This window comes from Genypterus blacodes, unplaced genomic scaffold (assembly GCF_046128005.1).
Source record: "Genypterus blacodes isolate CSIRO-AG114 ecotype Tasmania unplaced genomic scaffold, CSIRO-AGI_Gbla_v1 ptg000055l_1, whole genome shotgun sequence".
Classification (NCBI taxonomy): Eukaryota; Metazoa; Chordata; class Actinopteri; order Ophidiiformes; family Ophidiidae; genus Genypterus; species Genypterus blacodes.
Genome location: NW_027466867.1, coordinates 6,195,441 through 6,214,318, shown reverse-complemented (window position 1 = coordinate 6,214,318; position 18,878 = coordinate 6,195,441). Strand labels below are relative to the sequence as shown.

The following is an 18,878-nucleotide window of genomic DNA, read 5'->3' as shown; positions in this document are numbered from 1 at the left end:
GGCACTGAGCTGTAGCTGATGGGTGATATGGGTGTGGCCTGTGCAGCTTACCCAGCCCAAGCCACCTCCACTGCAGCACGCATGCATGTGCATGTACTGTCCACACACAGGCATCCATCTGAAGACACGTGTGGGTTTAAGAATGTGGATTACGTGTGCATGTCAGCCCAGTGCAGTGAGAGACTATTCAGCAGAAGAATCTGATCCATATTTAATGCGTACTCTTGTAGCAGAGCTGCATTTTGTAGCATTCTGTTCCCTTATGGTTTAGTGTCAGTGCGCCTGTCTGTGCAAGCGCAGCTCCACTCCATCATAATGTTTACTGGGCGTTTTTCGCACAATGTTTGGCACTTAGCCAATGAACACAGACCATGTAGAGCAAAGGAAATAAATACAATTAAGTGATGGACATTGTGATACTTTTGGCCCTCTTTCATCAAATAATCCTGTCTCCCACCTTTGTTTGTGGGTATAGATTTACAACCCTTTTCAAGTAGCAAGGTAAAAGCCTCTAAGGGTGTGTTATATCCTGCTGAAACCTGAAATCTACTTGCAGCACTCTAAAGCCCAACTGTCTTTTCTAGCTCACTTGGTTAGTTTTTCCGCATTGCTGCAGACATAAATATTCCAACTATTACATAAATTCTTCCTGTACCAAATATGGTGTGTCAAGCAGCAGCACTTCACAAGGTAACTCTCTGACTCATTCCTGAAGTTTCTGTGGTTGCCTTGTTTGATCGCGGATACACTGGGTGTATTTCTGAAGGTAATGTTTGCTGTTACAGAGCTGGCCAGGGAGCTGGATTTCTCTGTGGATGAGATCAACTTCATCAGAGTGGATAACCCCAATTCCCTGACAGCACAGAGCTTCATGCTATTGAAGAAATGGGTGCACAGGGATGGTAAAAATGCCACAAGTAGGTATATTTGCATCACTTTTTCATTTAAAATCAAACTCTCAGTGTTGCGTATGAATCATTTGTCGCTCTTTCTCTCTCTCTGTAGCGGATGCCTTAACTGCGGTGCTGACTAAGATCAATCGCTTGGATATTGTGACTTTGCTGGAAGGGCCCATATTTGACTACGGTAACATTTCAGGCACACGGTGCTTTGCCGATGATAACGCAGTATTCCCGGATCAGTCCGATGGTAAAGTGTAGCCCACCCTAGCTGAACTCTCTCAGTCTATCTCTCAGTCTTTCCCTTCACCCTTCTTCACTTTCTCTCTAAGCCAGATAGTCAGACCTGTCTGTGTACACAAATGCAGAACCAATGAGGCTTGACAGTGGATGTTAATGAACGAGCAAGGCTTGCAGAGCCAAAACCAGTTAATGCACCAACAGGTTCAATGAGCCGATATCAGCTGATGGACCAACAGGAATTAATGAAATTAGATTTACTTACTGTATCACTTAAGTTATTACAATCAATTTGTCACATCCAATCACTGGAGCATTGAAGGCGAAGTGATTATCTCATCTCGTGATTGTCAATATATTTTGCAACCCTCTAAGACTTGTTCTAAGCACATCCAACGTTATTAATTTGAGTTGATAATGGACCCCAGGAAGTCCTTATCAAAATTCGGGGCACAAGACTAATAAGTGACTGTTATAAATTGTATAAAATGTTCAAAAGCATGATCCTTGAGCAAACATCAGCCCGTAAAGAATCTCCACTCTGTCCCACCTGAGAGTCTTGATCACTTGTAAGGATAAAATGATGGTTCAGGGCATTGGTTCATAATTTGATTTGACAATAGTTATGTTGTCCAATCCTCAACACTGCTCTTTAATTTGTGTTGATTGCAACTAAAAGCACAATTATAGGAAACCAGTTTACAATAACGGCATGTTTGCTTTAAGTAATGTGGCAATTCTCTGTTTCTCTCTCTCTCTCTCTCTTTGAAAATGTCGTTCTGTAGCCATAGCATTCGCAATGAGGCTCGTTTCAGAACTTGTTTAGAAATGTGCCTACGCTCATAATATCCAGCCTGCAATGGAGCACTGCTGTGTGGAAAGTTCCATTGTGAGTCGAGGGAGTAGTAGTCCTGCAGTAGTATTTGTTACATTTATGACCAATAGAATTAAACTACAACATGGCGTTTGAAGGAGGCACATTTACAGACAAAACTCTGAAATGGGCTTCATTGTCTGTTTATAGTGAATTTACAAGGACTGTTTGTTTTTACTTTTTCAAAGATGATTAATGGCCCTCTGTTGGTAGAGATGCAATAGTTCAACACGATGCATGGCTGTGGCTTTGTGGTGATGGCTGCCCGCTTTAATATTGTTGCTTACGTCACAACAATACACTTCTAACACTCTTCAAAATGGGGCGAAGCATTCTCAACACGTCTGTGAGTGTTAAAATCAAAACGTCAGCCCTGATTGTTATCACATCATCATCATCATCATCATCATCCTCCCCAGAGACGCTCACAGGTGTGTTGATGATGACGCACCCTCTTCCCCCTGAACAGTGTCTAGTTCTGCTTCTGTGTCACTGCTGTCAGCCATACTGTACCTATGTCGTCTTCTGGGTGCCTCCGAGCCTCCTCCTGCTTTGGACCAGCAGCCTCCCTGCTCCTCCTCCTCCTCCTCTTCCTCCTCCTCCCTCCTCTTGTCGCTGCTGAGCGCCTAACTGTCCTACACAGCAACGTCTGCCGCCCGCTCCAGCTAATATTTCCCACTTACATCTACAGCTTCCTGTAAATGACTTGCTTTTTGGGATCCACGCCCCGCCAAATGTTAACACAGGTTAACTGAAGGAAGAATGCAGAACAGCGCCCCCTGTCAGCCAGAAATTCTTCTTCCCAAAGTTGTAGAACTGCAACCTATTGCTTCTCTGCTGCTTTGTTTCTCTCTCTCTGCTTAAGAGGCTTTAGCCCCTGTGATGTTCCCAGTTCCCAAATCTAACTTCCTCCTTAATGCTGCATTGCAAAACGACTCTAAACAGACTTCTGACATATATCAGTAATCACGTGTGTGTCCTCCTCTGTCACTAACCATCTCACCTCGTGGTTGTGCATTTTACACGTACACACGCTGTGTTCACCCTTTCATCCAGGTCTTGTCTAACAGGTGTCCTCTGTGTGTGTTGTGCTCCCACTGTTGTTGTCTGTTGTGACGTTTGTGTAGTCGCTCCAAAGCTTCTTAGGTCTCTCACTTTCCCCCCCTGCCCTCAAACGTCCCAGTCCGCCACCACTCTCCCCGTCCACTTCCTCCACCACGCCTCATCCGCCGTCTCCTCGTCCGTCTCGTCCCCCTCCTCCTCTTTTCGTCCCCTCTACCTCTGCCCTGTCACCTCTTTCCCTTGTCCCTCCCCTCCGGCTGTCACCTCCTCTTCCCCGCTCTTCGCCCGCGTTCACTTTCATCTCCCCCTTCCTCCCTCGCTCCCTGTGTACCTCCTGCCCGTCGCTCCCGTCCTCCCTCACATCACCTCCTTCACCTTGCCTGCCTTCAACCAAAACCCTTTTACTCACCTTCTCCACACCTCGGTACCTCCTCCTTCATTTCTTTCCTCTCCTCCTCCTCCCTCCGCCCATCACCCACCTCCTCTCCCTCCCCGTCCCACACCCGGCGAACTGTCTTTCTCTCTTCCCTCTCCACCTCCTCCCACGTCTCCCTTTCACACACCCACACCGTCTCCTCCCCCCTTCCCTTCTCCTCCATCTTTTTCTCCTCCTACTTCTCCCTCATTTCCCTCCCCTCCTCCTTCTCTTACTCCCCCCTCTTCTCCTTCATCTCCATTCTTTGCCCTTTCTCTTCCTGTCAGTTGCCATCCTTCCCCTCATCCTCCTCCCCCTGCTCTCCCCTTTTCCTCCCACCCCTTAGATCACCACTACCCCTCCCCTCCCTCCTCTCCTCTCCCTCCCGGTGTCCCTCCTCACTTCCGGCGTGATCGCTCTGTTCCCGACCTCTATATCTAGATGTCTTTTTGGTTGCACCTCTCTGCCTCTTGTTGACCAGACAACAGGCCCACGTCAGACTTGGCACTGATTTCACAGTTTTGCTTTCCACCAAATTCTGCGATTCCGAGAAGAACACAGACAATTCAATCAAATCAGATCAATAATAGAGAAAGTACCTCATGTCCCCAGGTAATCCGTTAACCTTCAGAGTAGAGCTGCACTGTCCCTGCGCTGCATTTTGGATGAAAGCTGCCAGTCTGAGGCATTTGGCTTTGCTTTAACAGCTTCAGGTGCCATGTTTGACTCGTATCCATGACATTAGTGTGGCAGGGTAACGGAGCATATGTGACTATTTCCTATCTAGCGTGTCTTGTATTCTTGTGTTTGGTGTCCATGTCTTCCCATCTCTGTGTGATAAGGTCATTGTGCTCGTTCAGAGGTCACACCAGAGTCGACGAGCCTTTGGTTCCGACCTGTGTGATTTGTGAACGAGTGTGACCTTTAGCTGTTACAAGAGTGCCTTTCATTTCATCACCTCCTCCGCCACTCTCCCCTTTCCTCCCCTCCCCTTTTCTCCCTCATTTGACCTCTTCCTCCTCCCCTCATCCTCTAACCCTTTACTCCCACCATCCACCCAGGATACGACCAAATAGATCTGGAGCTGAAAACACCCTCAGACCTGAACTACGAACCCCCCACCCCGCTGCACTCAGACAACTTCTTTAGCGAGGGCGACGCTAGCGTAGACTCCCCTAGCAAGACCCCTCTGACTAGACCTAGCGACCTCTCGCTCACTCAGACCACCAGTACCTCCAGCAGCGAACCGGTCACGGTCGCCCCAGGGCTCAACACCAGTGCCCCGGTGCCCCCCACCGTGGAGGCAGAGGATACAACTCTGACCATTAAGAGGAGCAGCGAGTCCAAGGTCTCCTACAAATGTCCCGATAATGACAGACGAGCAGTGGAGCAAGAAGGAAAAGGGACCGATGATGAGGCCTTAGAGAAGGAGCTGAAGGCGGAGGAAGACAACGGGTATCATCGTGGCAGGCAGGAAGAAGCAGCAGAAGAAGAAGAAGAAGAAGAAGAGGAGGAGATGACACACGAGAGGCTACGAAGTCTGCTGGAGGATATAAGGCTGGAGGGAGGCTTGGAGGATGAGGAGATGACGGAGGAGAGGGTGAACGAGATCCTCAACCAAGTGCGGCAAGCAGAAAAAGACTTGTGTTCAGTTCCAGGCTGGTGCAGTGAGACGTCCGACTTGAAAGTGGAACCGGCAACCCCTGGACACGCTGAGCTCAGCAGACCGCAGGAGGACAGGTAGGATTTCAAAAAAATCTGCGGTCTTTGTCTCATAGTCGTCCCAGATTTAATCTCATTTCTGTTACCTAAGTTGTTTGGAAAGTTTGAAAAGTTTAGAGTTAAATATGTCGGTATTTTCCTCCCGCAGCCCCGACAGTCCCTCCCATTCCCTGGAGAGGTCCCAGAGACTCAACGGAGGTCACGCCGAAGCCGCCAGAGAAGGGAAGGAAAAGGAGGCCAAGAGGAAAGGATCCCTGGAGGACAGCAGCACAGCGGGACCAAGCAGGAGACAAGAGGACGGGGACAGGTCCCACCACAAGTTCCAGGTCAGTCTCTCCACCTCTCCGTCAGTCTATTTCCATTTCTGTGATGTTCAAACTGTCTCATAAATTCAATCACAAAGGAATTACAGACTCTCTCTCACACACACATTTGAAGTTCAACACACACACACACACACACACACACACACACACACACACACACACACACACTGGGGTCATTAACGGTGTGCTGCTGCTGCTGCTTGGGCTCCGTCAGGGCGGGAGTGTTAGAGGGGACCACTCCAGCTCTGATGAGGAGGCCACAGTCACCACCAGGGTGTACCGCAGACGGGTCATACTGAAGGTGTGTGGACAGATAGAGGCAGTGTGTGTACCAGCTTCTGTCCTGCGTGTGTGTGCGTGTGTGCTTAGTTGGACAAGACTGAGCTCTGTTTTCGAGTGTTGCACAGTATCAGTGTATCTTAGCATGAGCTGCTACTCACTGCTTCGGTGTGTGAGTGAACCTCAGGCAGATGAAATGACGCTGTAAGTGTGAAGCTACGCACGAGTTTGTTCCTCTGCAGCATTAAAACAGGAATTGAATTGAAATAAACAACTTTTGTCGTTGAAATGCCTCCAAATCATGATGAGACCACAGGTGTTGATTGTGATGTGATGCTAGCTGCTTGTTCTGAGGTTTGTTAGCTTGTGTAACGCTTTAGCACGCACCGGGTTTTCCATCTTGTAAATTCTACTAAGTTATAGAATCCATTGGTATCAACACTTGGGAGAGTTGATACGACTAATACATGCAATTTTGTTTTGTTGCATCTTTACATCTGTGCTGCATTCATTCTCCTCTGGAAAACCTTTATGTGCTGTGGCAGGCAAGCTGGTTTGTGTTTGGTTATGTGTCCTTTCTCTGAGTAATACCTTAACCATTCCTCTCTAACTCTCTTCCCACTCCGCTCCCCTTCATCCCTCCACCTCTCACTCCTCCATCCACCTGTCACCTGTCGCCCCAGGGAGAGGAGGCCAGAAACATTCCCGGGGAGTCGGTGACAGAGGAGCAGTTCACAGATGAAGACGGGAATCTGGTCACCAGAAAAGTAACCATCCTCACCCTCCTCCATTGTCTGTCTTTCACACACACACACACACACACACACACACACACACACAGCAGGCCTCCCCTCATCCACCTGCACACACTCTCCTCTTCCACCTTCCTTTCCACTGATCCTCCCCATAATTCCTTCCCCTTCCTGCTTCACTCCTCCATCTCCTTCCCCTGACATGCCTCTGTAACGCCCCCTGCAGGTGATCAGAAAGGTGGTCCGCCGCATGGTCAACTCTGAGGAAAAGAGGGAAGACGGAGGAGAAACCGTCTCAGAAGGAGTTGTTGTTGGTGTTGGTGTTGGTGGTGATGTTGGCGGTGGTGTAGCAGAAAGTGCTGCTCCTCCTTCTTCTTCTTCTTCTTCAGCGGGTGGAGCAGCAGCAGGATCCGGAGGGGGGAAGGGCAGAAAACGTGGGAAGCGCTCCCGACAGGGACAAAAGACCGAGAAGCCCGGAGAAGAAGCCCAGAAAGGGAAAATTGAGGTTGGCCTGGGCGCTCGAACCGACCAACCTGATCTTGTCTGTCCCACCTAAACCGGGGAACAAGGACTCCAAAGCATGTTGACCAATCATGAATAAGAATTGGGCTTAATCCAGATTCTATCTACTTTAAGTTTCTGTCTGTGAATGAAGGCGTGCGGCCAGTCTGAGTCCAGCTGTCAGACGTGTGGGAACATGATTTGTGTGTGTGTGTGAAGTGCTGTGAAATGGAAGAAAAGTGACACAACAGCTTGAGAGTCTCACTGTCTGTCTCTCTGCTTCCTCTGCTGTTCATGTTTCCTTTGTACTGCAGCGCATCTATAGTATAGTATTTCATCATCTGCATAGAAAGACTAAGCAGTGACGTTAATTTCCTCTTTGTCTCCTTTTAACTCCTCCAGCATGTTTCCTGTCCGTCTGCTGAAGTAGCTGAGCTGAGTGTTGCTTCATTAACACACAAGCGTCGCGTTTAAACCCAAACTTGACGTTAAGTTGTTGTCCTTTCTCTCTCTTTTCGGTGCAAAGTCTGCAGACGGAACCAACAGGAAACAAGGGAAGAAGGGTCAATCGTAACAGTTAGACGTCTCGGCGTAAACCTGGTAAGGGTCACCGCTTCTGACGCCATTTTGACTCAATCTATGTTTTAAATATGAATGATTTGTTGATGTGTTTACCTTTCCAGGTCGACCGAAGTCCATTCGTGACGCCACACTTCCTGCGAGGAAAAAACTGACCGGAAACCTAAACGGGGGGGACCGGTTGGGTGGGGTGGGGGGAACCTCATCAATCAAAACCCGAATCGTGTCTGACGCTTTCACTTTAAAACGCATGGTTTTCAGCGAGACGAGTTTAAAACGAGTGACTTCTCTCTTCTTTTTCTTTTTGATTTTTTGATTTCGCATGAGCATGGCACCAAAACTCACTTTCTGCCGGGGGAAAAAAAATAGCATCAAGGGAACGTACTTCTCGAAGAAAAGCACGCGCAGACGTCGAGAGCAGAGAAGACGAGCGGAGGACGGCCGTGAACCAAAGATGGCGCGAAGGAAGAAACGCTACCTGCTAAGAGAACAGGACAAGTCGCAGCTCTCTCACACACACACTCGCCTTACGTATTTCTTTTTCCTCCTGGGCCCACAGTATTGGGGTGTACAATGTCGTTCTTTTTTTTAAAAGATGATATATAATAATAATACATGGGTGATTTTGTTGTACATAAATGACACTGTATAAAAACTTTAAAAAGAAAACAACAAAAAAAAATCAGTAGCTTCACAGATTGTTTATGCACTGATTGATTTTGACTTGAGAAGCTTGGCACATTTGCATTGCAGCTCTGCGGGGTTCGAGCCCGCGGCCGCACACGTCTCTTGCCAAACGAATTTTGAAGAAAAAAACATTAAAAAGGAACGAAAAAGCTATATGTAAATGACAAATAACAATGCTTGATTTTAAACAAAAGGACATTTCTTAAAAAGCCAACTGCTCCTCTGCTCCGTCTGTGGAACACATCCTTGATACTTTGCTGCATGTGTGACTTCACTTTATTTGACAGCTTTTCTCCTTTATTTCCCCCCTGGCCCTTCTCCTCAATCGAAGCACTGTAACATGATTAGAAGAGAGGGTTCTGTGGTTCTTCTGTCCGTGTGTATCTCTCATAACTCTACCATCGCTCATCTTCAACTTATTTTCTTGTTATTTTTGTACATTAATAACATACAAAAAACTTCACACACTTCAATAGCGTGCCAGCAAAGTTTCATTCGTTAACACTCCAGGACGCTGCCCTCAGATAGAAGAGAGGAACACTCGTGACGGACGGTGTGCCTGAATGTAACCTGCAGACTAGCACATTGTGTTAGCCACAGATCGCTAGCAGCCAATAATAAGTGTCTATCTGTGTGAACGTCATGCATACTACACGTGTACGATTAGGCTTCTAGGTCTGCTCTGGTTGAATAGAGGGGCTGCTTTTATTTTGGGGGTTTCTGGTGACTTTTATCTTGTATTTAATTGGTTGGATTTACATGAGAACAGATGGTCTGATTTTCAGCCCCATCGCCCTAATCCAGGCCTTTTTACTACCGGCTGAAATCATGGAGTATTGATCAAGACATGTTGAAAATCTGATTTTCTGTTCCTATGTCCATCGGACTCTTGTTTTTTCTCCCCATAACAATGCCACCCTAAGCATCTGTTGTCGATGGTAGATCTGGTACCAACATGTATGATGAAACAACATAGCCTACACTGGATGATCCAAGTAATTATTTAAACATGAAATAAATTGTGTTTAAACTGAAGCTTTGTGATGCCGCGTCATCATTCTGTGTCATCATTTTGTGTCACAAACACATCCTGTCGAGTCAAACAGCAAAGAACGCAACGGTAGGCCTCCATTGGGCGCCCTATGGCCTTCATTTTGGCCCTTGTCACTATAGTGGGGATAACGTGCGTTTGTGCGCCCTCCGGTGGTTGAACTTGAGAAGACAAGCTTTTTCATTTTGGCTCTGTTATCACTATTCCGTGTAGAACGTGCATTTGTGCGCCCTCCGGTGGTTGAATTTGAGAAGACAATCTTTCTCATTTTGGCCCCTGTCACTATACTGTGAAGAACGTGCGTTTGTGTGCCCTCTGGTGGTTGAACTTGAGAAGACAATCTTTCTCATTTTGGCGATTCCTGCTTTTGCCAGTAGGGGGCTGTCTCGCCATTTGAGACCAGGTAATCAGCCGGTGACACAAGCGAACGAAGAATACTTTTGTTCTTGTCGCCGTCTCTCTGTTATCAGGTCGCACTTGCGGTTTTGTGCAATAGAACAATAGAGCGCAATGTTCACTACACGATGTCACTGCATTTGTGTAAGAAGAAGAGTTATAAAGATAAAGTTCTAATAAACTCTCCCCATTTGATGTTGGCTTGCACAACATCAGCAACAACAAAGTTTTGTTGGCATTTTCAAGTTAATTCATCACTAGAATTGACAGAATTTATCAATCAACCCTCAGCCACACCAGCTACTTGGCCATGTGGTGAGGAAGGAACAGCAGAGAAACATGGGAGAGTTCTCCTCAAACGATCTTTAATTTAATGTAGTGATCACTGCAGTAAATGTAAGTATTGCCTTTCCATAATAAGGACGTCATCATATATCATCGACCCTCTTCAGATTTAATTTATGTGGAAAATGTGGGAATAAGAAATAATTATTATTAACAAGCTCAAGATCTTAAATTCACTAAGATATGGTCTTTTTATTAAAAAAAAAAAAGGATTTGGTCCATGATTACACAGTTTGTTTTAGATGTTCTAGCTGACACAAATGTGTGTTTCTGTGCATGCTGTGCATTCTGTACACACACTTACACTATCCTGCATTCTGGCATCGTGATTGACACATTACATACAATCATTGGCAGTATTTTTTTGCCAGTGAGTTATACTGAGCTTCTAAAATAAGGATCTGTCAAATAATGGTAATCTATCAATTCTGAGGTTAGCTGTAACTGTGTCGTGATATACAGGAGCGATGAGATAACACACAAGCTGTTCAATATCATATGCAACTAGTGTTACTGACCCCTAATGTTTGTAAAACCTGACACCGCTGTATATTAAATACGTATGTTAAAACTTTACGAGAGAGGAGTACTACTATCTTTTAAAACGAAAACTGTCATGTCACTTGTCACTGGCTAAACTGAGGAGCTGCTGTGACCAGGTAGGAACCGAAGTCACTGACGGTGTTCCCGACGGAATCTTACACGGGTGCACGTTCCATACGTCCCGAAATTGTAAACAGACAAACGTGTTGAGCAGTGTTGCCAGTTAAGCGACTTCCTCGCTAAATCTGGCGGCTGTCTAAATCCTCTTTGCGACTTTTTTTTTAGACAAAAGCGACGAGCGACAAATCTAGCGACTTTTTCTGGTGTTATTGGAGACTTCTGGTGTTTTGGAGACTCGTTCGGCAGTTACTGTCCACCTTCTCTCCTCCAGCGTCCATTACAATTACACCCAACCCGACAATTGTGCAAATTAGGTGAGTGTGTCATTTGGCGACTTTTAGGACAGCTTATAGCGACTTTCCTTACTGAGGAGTTTGCAACAGTGGGCGTGTGGATTTATTGAACATGAGAAAGGCGTGCAGTCATTTGGTTGGACTTTTGAACAGTAAGAGTACAGAGGTATAATGTAGTCGCTGATCTCATGATTACATCAAGTGATGATCCCACGGTTTACATTACTACATTAAAGTATTTTCAGTCTGTGTCTTTTAGGAGAACTTGACCTTTAACTATAGTCCCTGGGCATATCTCTCAAATCTCCAGTTAGACCACCTGCAGTTATTTAAATCCTTCAATACAACCACATGTGTCAACTGCATGTCAATAGTCCTGCAAGAACCTCTTGAACCTGGATGCCTCCAACTGAGTGTCCTCCAGTAAGGTCAGAAAGACAAACTAAATCGCCTCACAGCACCTTCTTTCCTTCCTGATCCACCACATACATTGATTTAATCATTACAATACATGCAAGATGAATGGGTCAAGAAGCAGATATGAGATGGGCACTGTGTGTGTGTGTGTATATGTGTGTGAGCTACAAACTAGCATTGCATTGGCATTTTGTGATTTAAAATACTTGTTTTATATTTAAAAAAAACACATTTCAGCCTCAGAGTTCATATTGGTTTCTAAGTAGATTCCTGTTTTCGCCAGTAGGGCGCGTTGTCGCCATTTCAGACCAGGAAATCAACAGGTGAAACAAGCGAACGAGAGAACCCCATGTGATTGTTGTCTTGTTATTTCCCTGTTATCAGGTCGGTGCTGTGCTTATAAGCACCTTCTGCCTTCTCCTTCATCTTCAGCAAGACGGCTGGTGTGGCGCTGCTGAGGTCTCTGCTCCTTGTGTCTGCCTGGTTGGGGTGTGCGCTGCATGGGGTGTGCGCTGCATGCCCTGCGGGGGACAGATGTTAACATCAAAGGTTATTTATGCTTTTCAAAAAAGCATTTTTTTTATTATTATATATGTTACCTGTTATTTGTTTTTTACATTTGAGTCCACACATGTTATGCTTTGTGGCGCAAAAGATTCATCTCAGTGGTCAGTTTTTGAACACCACAATGTATTGAATAAATTCAAATACTGTGAATAAACACTTTTTGACTTTTTTGCTGATAAAGTTGCGAGTACACATTGGATTCTCGTTTATTATTATATTTAAATGTTCACGTAAACTGGCTTTGAAAATCGACGCATATAATGTAAAGTTGTGATTGAATAAATCATTTGTTAATTTGAAACAAGCGTGTGTATTCTCACAAATCACCACAAGATGGCTCCTTTTCCTGGTGTAAAGAGAGAGAGAGAGTACTGCTAATATTTTTTGATAAAGTAGAACTTCAAACTCTAAACTGAGGTCGAACGTCCTCCTTGGCTGAGTTGTGGCGCAGTGATCTTGGTTTCACTCCTGTTTATGGGAGGAGCCTAATGTAGAGAAGTCAGGATGTCTTGGTTTTAAGTCGAATCCTGCTTTCGCCACTAGGGGGCGGTGTCTCCATGTGAGAGCAGGTAATCAACAGGTGAAACCAGCGAATGAGAGAAAGCCGTGTGGTTGTTGTGTCGCTACCAGGTCGGTGTTGTGTTTACAGTTCATATATGTGCTTGATGTGCTACAAGATGTTACTGCACTCTACAAACAACAGGCAGGAAGTCAGGTGTTTATGTTCCTGCTGAAAGGTCAGAGCCGTTTAGCCTTCGTGGCGACGCACCGGTATTGAGCCATTACGGTGTGTGCGTGTTAAATCCATGCTACGGGGGGTACAGAAGTGTGTGTATGTGTGTATGTGTGCCTGTGTACGCGTGCATGTGTGTGCGTGTATGCGTGTGCTGTTTTAAATGTTTGCTGTATTTCTCAAGCTGTGGTATTTGGATGCTGCGTTTGAAAATTTTAGAGCTCTAGCTCTTAAACTGACCAAGATACGGGCTTTTTAAAAACAAACGATTTGGTCCATGGTTACACTGTCGCTCTGGAAAACTGGACCAAATACTAAATTTTTACTTTAATCTTACTGCTAATTTATTTGAAATATGTTCAATAAGTAAATATATAAATGACTTTTTGAGATGTGAACACGTAGTTGAGATCCAAACAAGACATTACCATATATGCTAAGTCGATTGAATAACTAAAAATATCCTGTTAAAGTCATATGTGAAGTAATTTAGCAGGCAAGGGATGAAACGTTCAACAATGAACATTGTGTTTTGTTTTTTGAAAATCGGACCAAAAATTGAATTTGCCCCAAACTTACAGAAAATGATCCTTGTGTCTTGTAGTCATATGTGAAGTAATTTAGGAAAATGGGACCAAACTTTTTTTTTTTTTTTTTTTTGTGATGTCAGCTCCAAATCAAAGAGACAAAAGAAAAATTGAGGCTTCTACGCTTGGGTGGGCGGTGGCTCATTGATAAGGCACGCGTCTGGGAACCAGGCACACGCTCCGGTGCTGGTTCGCCTCCAACCTCGGTCCCTCACACTCCAGCTGGTAGCTGGAGAGTTGCCTGTTACCCTCCGGTCCAGAGCCAGTTACCTTCCTGTAACTGGGACTTGAACTCCCAACCTTGTGATCACCAACCATCAGCTTAACCCTCTGAGCTAAAGAAAAAAAAAATTTCCCACGTTTTTTCTGCCATCTATCTTTCTCAGTGAAACACTTAGTGAGTTTATGTAAAAGCACCTCCTCTTCCGCACCCTGCCTGCCTGTCTGTGTGTCAGTGCCTATGTGTTCCTATATGTTCTATCACAGTGCATCACTCGTTCTGGTGCCAGACACAAGAACTGTGCCTGCCACGCAGCCCGAGCGACACACTGTGTGTCCCTAAATCTACGTGACGTGTTCTACTATGACTATCAGTCTCTCGCTATGTGTCTGTCACTCTCTCTGACAGACTGACCGAATGCAGTAGATTCCGTGCCTAGGTGGGCGCGGGGACCGGAAGGTAACAGGCTCTGGACCGGAGGGTAACAGGCAACTCTCCAGCTACCAGCTGGAGAGTGAGGGACCGAGGTTGGAGGCGAACCAGCACCGGAGCGTGTGCCTGGTTCCCAGACGCGTGCCTTATCAATGAGCCACCGCCCACCCAACCTTGGAAAGGTTCAATTTTTCTTTTGTCTCGTTGATTTGGTGCTGACATCACAAAAAAAAAAAAAAAAAAAGTTTGGTCCCATTTTCCTAAATGACTTAAACAGGATATTTTTAGTTATTCAATCGACTTAGCGTATAAGTCGATATGTGTTCACATCTCAAAAAGTCATTTATATATTTACTTATTGAACATATTTCAAATAAATTAGCAGTAAGATTAAAGTAAAGTAGTTAGTCTAAGTGTAATATAATATATATAATAACAAATACTTTACCTTATTTTCAAACGCAGCTTCTACAGGACACGAGGATCATCTTCCGTAAGTTTGGGGAAAATTTCGTTTTTGGTCCAGTTTTCCAGAGCGACAGTGTAACCATGGACCAAATCATTTGTTTTTAAAAAGCCCGTATCTTGGTCAGTTAAAGAGCTAGAGCTCTAAAATTTTCAAACGCAGCATCCAAACACCACAGCTTGAGAAATACAGCAAACATTTAAAACAGCACACGCATACACACACACACACACACGCACAGACACACTTACACAGGCACACATACACACGTATAAAAACATTCACACAACAAACAGTCACTACTGCATACACACACACTACTGTACCCCTCCGTAGCATGGATTTAACAGGCACACACACACCGTAATGGCTCAATACCGGTGCGTCGCCACGAAGGCTAAACGGCTCTAACCTTTCAGCAGGAACGTAAACACCTGACTTCCTGCCTGTTGTTTGTAGAGTGCAGTCACATCTTGTAGCACATCAAGCACATATATGAACTATAAACACAACACCGACCTGGTAGCGACAAAACAACCACACGGCTTCTCTCGTTCGCTGGTTTCACCTGCTGATTACCTGCTCTCACATGGAGACACTGCCCCCTAGTGGCGAAAGCAGGATTCGACCTAAAACCAAGACATCCTGACTGCTCTTACATTAGGCTCCTCCCATAAACAGGAGTGAAACCAAGATCACTGCGCCACAACTCAGCCAAGGAGGAGGTTCGACCTCAGCTTAGAGTTTGAAGTTCTACACCCAGTAACTCAGCTCAGCTGTGCTCTGGTGGCCTGCTGTTGTAGACACACAGCTGGTCGTTTTAGGCCGGAGAATCTAAAGAGTCTCAGAATAGTCTACTGCCTACAAGGACCTGAAGCAGCAGTTATGCCAGACTTTCACAAAGTCATGAATCAGAAGCATGAGCGTCTGGTACGACTGGACAGACTCTGTGGAGTCTACTGGCTACAAGGGCTTGCTGTGCACTACTACAGTCCAGCTACTCAAGTCAGAATAAATACAAATTATCACATCAAAGTTTCCGAATAAACACATCCTCAACTTGTGATCAGCAACTTGTTTCTCTTTATCTGTTTTCTGAAGAGCTGCTGAGTGCAGTATTCTATTTTAACCACAAGAGGGCGACATATACACATCCAACTTCAAAGTTGACGTGGTTAAAATCGATATCATAATAACTATATATACATTGAAGAATCAAGATTGACAATATTGATTATTATTATTAAGAATAATTATTATTTCTTATCCACACATCATTCAACGTCAATGAAATCTGAATAGAGGGTCGATAGATTCTGTGCCAGAAGCACACACGGGCCTAAATCTGAACTATTCCCAGTGGTTTGGACTTCTTAGACTGGACTTGGAATCGAGTGATGAGTTGACCTGAAAAGACTTCACACAATGTTTGATAAATGCAAACACAACGTCCAGAAACCTGTTGGTGAAACAGTTAATACAACACACACACACGCACACATTACGTACACTGCTAGCCAACATTAGCACCGAGCTACCTAAGTGGGGAGAGTTCATTAGAACTTTAAACACGCAAACAGACTTTTTAACTGTTCTTCTGACTCAAATGCAGTGGCATCATGTAGTAAACATGGCGCTGCATGTTGTGAGCACATATCTGTACTTATAAGCACAATGCGGACCTGATAACAGAGAAATAACGAGACGACAACAATAACATACCGTTTCACTCCTTCGCTTATTTCACCTGCTGCTCTCCTGGTCTCAAATGGCGACAGCGCCCCAACCGGTGAAACCAGGAATCGCCTTTGAACCAACACGAACTCAATTCAATACACAGGCTGAAATATGGTTCTTAAAAGACTCCAGGAACCAACAAAGGAGCCTAAAGAACAAGAACTGCAGGGATCTATTCTGCTGCAAAGTGTGCGGCAAGTCTTTCTGCTACAGAGCCTCCTTTCTGAAGCATGTTCAAGAAGAGGAGAGGGAGGCGAGTGTGGTGTGCAAATTGTTTACATTTAAGTTTCCGAATAAACACATCCTCAACTTGGGATCAGCAACTTGTTTCTCTTTGTTTTCTGAAGAGCTGAAGAGAATGCAGTATTCTATTTTAACCACAAGAGGGAGACATATACATATCCAACTTCAAAGTTGAGTGGTTAAAATCGATATAATAATAACTATATATACATTAAAGAATCAATATTTACAATATTGATTATTATTATTAATTATAATTATTTCTTATCCAAACATCATTCAACGTCAATGAAATCTGAATAGAGGGTCGATAAATTCTGTGCCAGAAGCACACACGGACCTAAATCTGAACTATTCTAGTGGTTTGGACTTCTTAGATTCGACTTGGAATCCAGCGATGAATTGACCTGAAAAGACTTCACACAATGTTTGATAAATGCAAACACAATGTTCAGAAATCTGTTGGTGTAACATTACATTTACATTACGATCATTTGGCAGACGCATTAATCCAATGCGATTTACATTACATTTACCACCCTACGCAGAGGGGGGAGCAATTGAGGGTTTCGGTGCCACCTTGGCAGGGACTTGAACTGGCGACCCTCCGGTTCCCAAGCGGCAACTCTACCCACTGAGCTACTGCCTCCCCTTTAAACAGTTTACAACACACACGCACACATTATGTACACTGCTAGCCAACATTAGCACCGAGCTACTTGAGTGGGAGAGTTTATTAGAACTTTAAACACGCAAAGAAACTTTATAACTCGTTCTTCTGACTCAAATGCAGTGGCACCATGTAGTGAACATGGCGCTGCATGTTGTGAGCACATACCTGTACTTTTAAGCACAATACCAACCTGATAACAGAGAAATAACGAGACGACAACAATAACATACCGTTTCTCTCCTTCGCTTATTTCACCTGCTGCTCTCCTGGCCTCAAATGGCGACAGCGCCCCCACCGGTGATATTAGGAATCGTCTATGAACCAACACGCACTCAATTTAATAAACAGGCTGAAACATGGTTCCTAAAAGTAAAACACGTAGTGTACATCAATGTTTGTGGAGGTGCAGGGAAGAAGGTCATTGAGATGATCTTGTTCGCATATAAGAGACACTCACAACTGTGATGATACACTCACCAGTTGATGTCTTTATCTCTGTTGTTGTGTTCTTTGCTGTTGTTAGATGATTTTTAAGTCAATTAGTGCCACCCAGTGGCTACCCGGGGGAAAGCAGGCAAGAGATGAAACGTTCAACAATGAACATTGTGGCAAAATGTTTAATTCATTCAAACAAAGATACACTCCTTCAGCATTTTGTGTACAACATAAGTGAAATCGTTATTTTTTTTTAAATGTACACAACAGCATTAAAAGCTGTGTTGACTTATACAATTCAATGAAAAGTTACATTCATAGGATTGCAAAAGTGAAAAGCAAGACTTTAAATATAGCGTTTATTAAAAATGGTCTTAACTGAATACCTCTTTTTTCATTTTGAACTACGTTTTCAATGTTTTTCTATGAAACATTTAACCATGTCATACTCTTTGTCCATGTAAAACGTTTAGAACCGAAGACATTCTCCCCGCAGACATCATACAGTGCAGTCGGTGTCATGTTTCAGAGCATAATGCAGACAAAATGTAAACATGGATGGAAATAAATTAATAAAACCTCAAAAATGCTTTTCTTCCCTCCTTCCACCGCTGCGCTCTTCTCCGCAAGGTTCTGCCCCCCCCAAAGAAATTCACAGTCAGTGAAAACACTGTGTACAGGCGGTACATCAGCATGTGAGCGTGGCATTTTAAGGTTCAAACTAAAAGACGCAGATGTTTAAAATCTGAAAAATTATCTGTCTTAAAATTGACAGCACATCATTTATTGTCTGTTGTTTGCGGTTTACAGAATGGCCACAAGGGGGAACCAAAACCCCAATAAAAGACAACACAACACTATGAGCCAAGTGCGAACTGAGCCAGGAGTAGTTTCACGACACAAACTTGGTACAATGGGAGAGGGGAATATTAAATTATGTAATACTAACACATAAACTGTGGGCTGGCTGGCTTAACACCCAGTAAGCTCCTATTCCATCCAAGTAGCAAGTGGCCCAGTGAACTCTTTGTGTACGTGTGTACATGACTGTCTGCCCAGAGCCGTCACAAGATCTTTGGCTTCCAAACTCCACTGGAATTCAACATTGCAATTCATAAAACCGCAACATATTATTTAACAAAACAAAATAAATCACTTTTACAGTGGCATTAATGAAAGTGTAATGGTGTAATACTGTGTAACTTTTACTGTGCAACAGCATTTCTGCTTTAAACACATGTTCTCTTTTGTTGCGCCTACAATACCTCTGTGCCCCTCCTAGGG

General features: G+C 44.4%; 1 protein-coding gene and 2 long non-coding RNA genes across 9 annotated transcripts in view; 2 read left to right on the top strand and 1 right to left on the bottom strand.

Moving 5' to 3' along the window:
- Positions 1 to 7,783, top strand: part of LOC143002019 (uncharacterized) — a 92,561-nt gene extending 84,778 nt beyond the window's left edge. For 6 of the 7 annotated variants that reach the window (XM_076151938.1, XM_076151934.1, XM_076151937.1 and 3 more), the window contains 8 exons: positions 786 to 917; positions 1,006 to 1,149; positions 4,552 to 5,230; positions 5,361 to 5,538; positions 6,501 to 6,584; positions 6,796 to 7,074; positions 7,597 to 7,670; positions 7,754 to 7,783. In XM_076151938.1, coding sequence (XP_076008053.1) covers positions 786 to 917; positions 1,006 to 1,149; positions 4,552 to 5,230; positions 5,361 to 5,538; positions 6,501 to 6,584; positions 6,796 to 7,074; positions 7,597 to 7,644 — 1,544 coding nt within the window. In that variant the 3' untranslated portion in view covers positions 7,645 to 7,670; positions 7,754 to 7,783. The remainder of the gene's footprint in view (positions 1 to 785; positions 918 to 1,005; positions 1,150 to 4,551; positions 5,231 to 5,360; positions 5,539 to 6,500; positions 6,585 to 6,795; positions 7,075 to 7,596; positions 7,671 to 7,753) is intronic. The other variant, XM_076151939.1, reaches the window with a different exon arrangement.
- A 2,205-nt stretch (positions 7,784 to 9,988) lies between these two features.
- LOC143002306 (uncharacterized) lies at positions 9,989 to 11,924 on the top strand. The gene is made up of 2 exons (XR_012963778.1): positions 9,989 to 11,105; positions 11,886 to 11,924. It is a non-coding gene; the product is annotated as an uncharacterized LOC143002306 (long non-coding RNA).
- On the bottom strand, positions 11,882 to 17,631 carry LOC143002307 (uncharacterized). Its single transcript, XR_012963779.1, has 3 exons — positions 17,390 to 17,631; positions 16,229 to 16,312; positions 11,882 to 12,022 (listed from the first exon to the last, which is right to left on the bottom strand). It is a non-coding gene; the product is annotated as an uncharacterized LOC143002307 (long non-coding RNA).
- Positions 17,632 to 18,878: the final 1,247 nt, after the last annotated feature.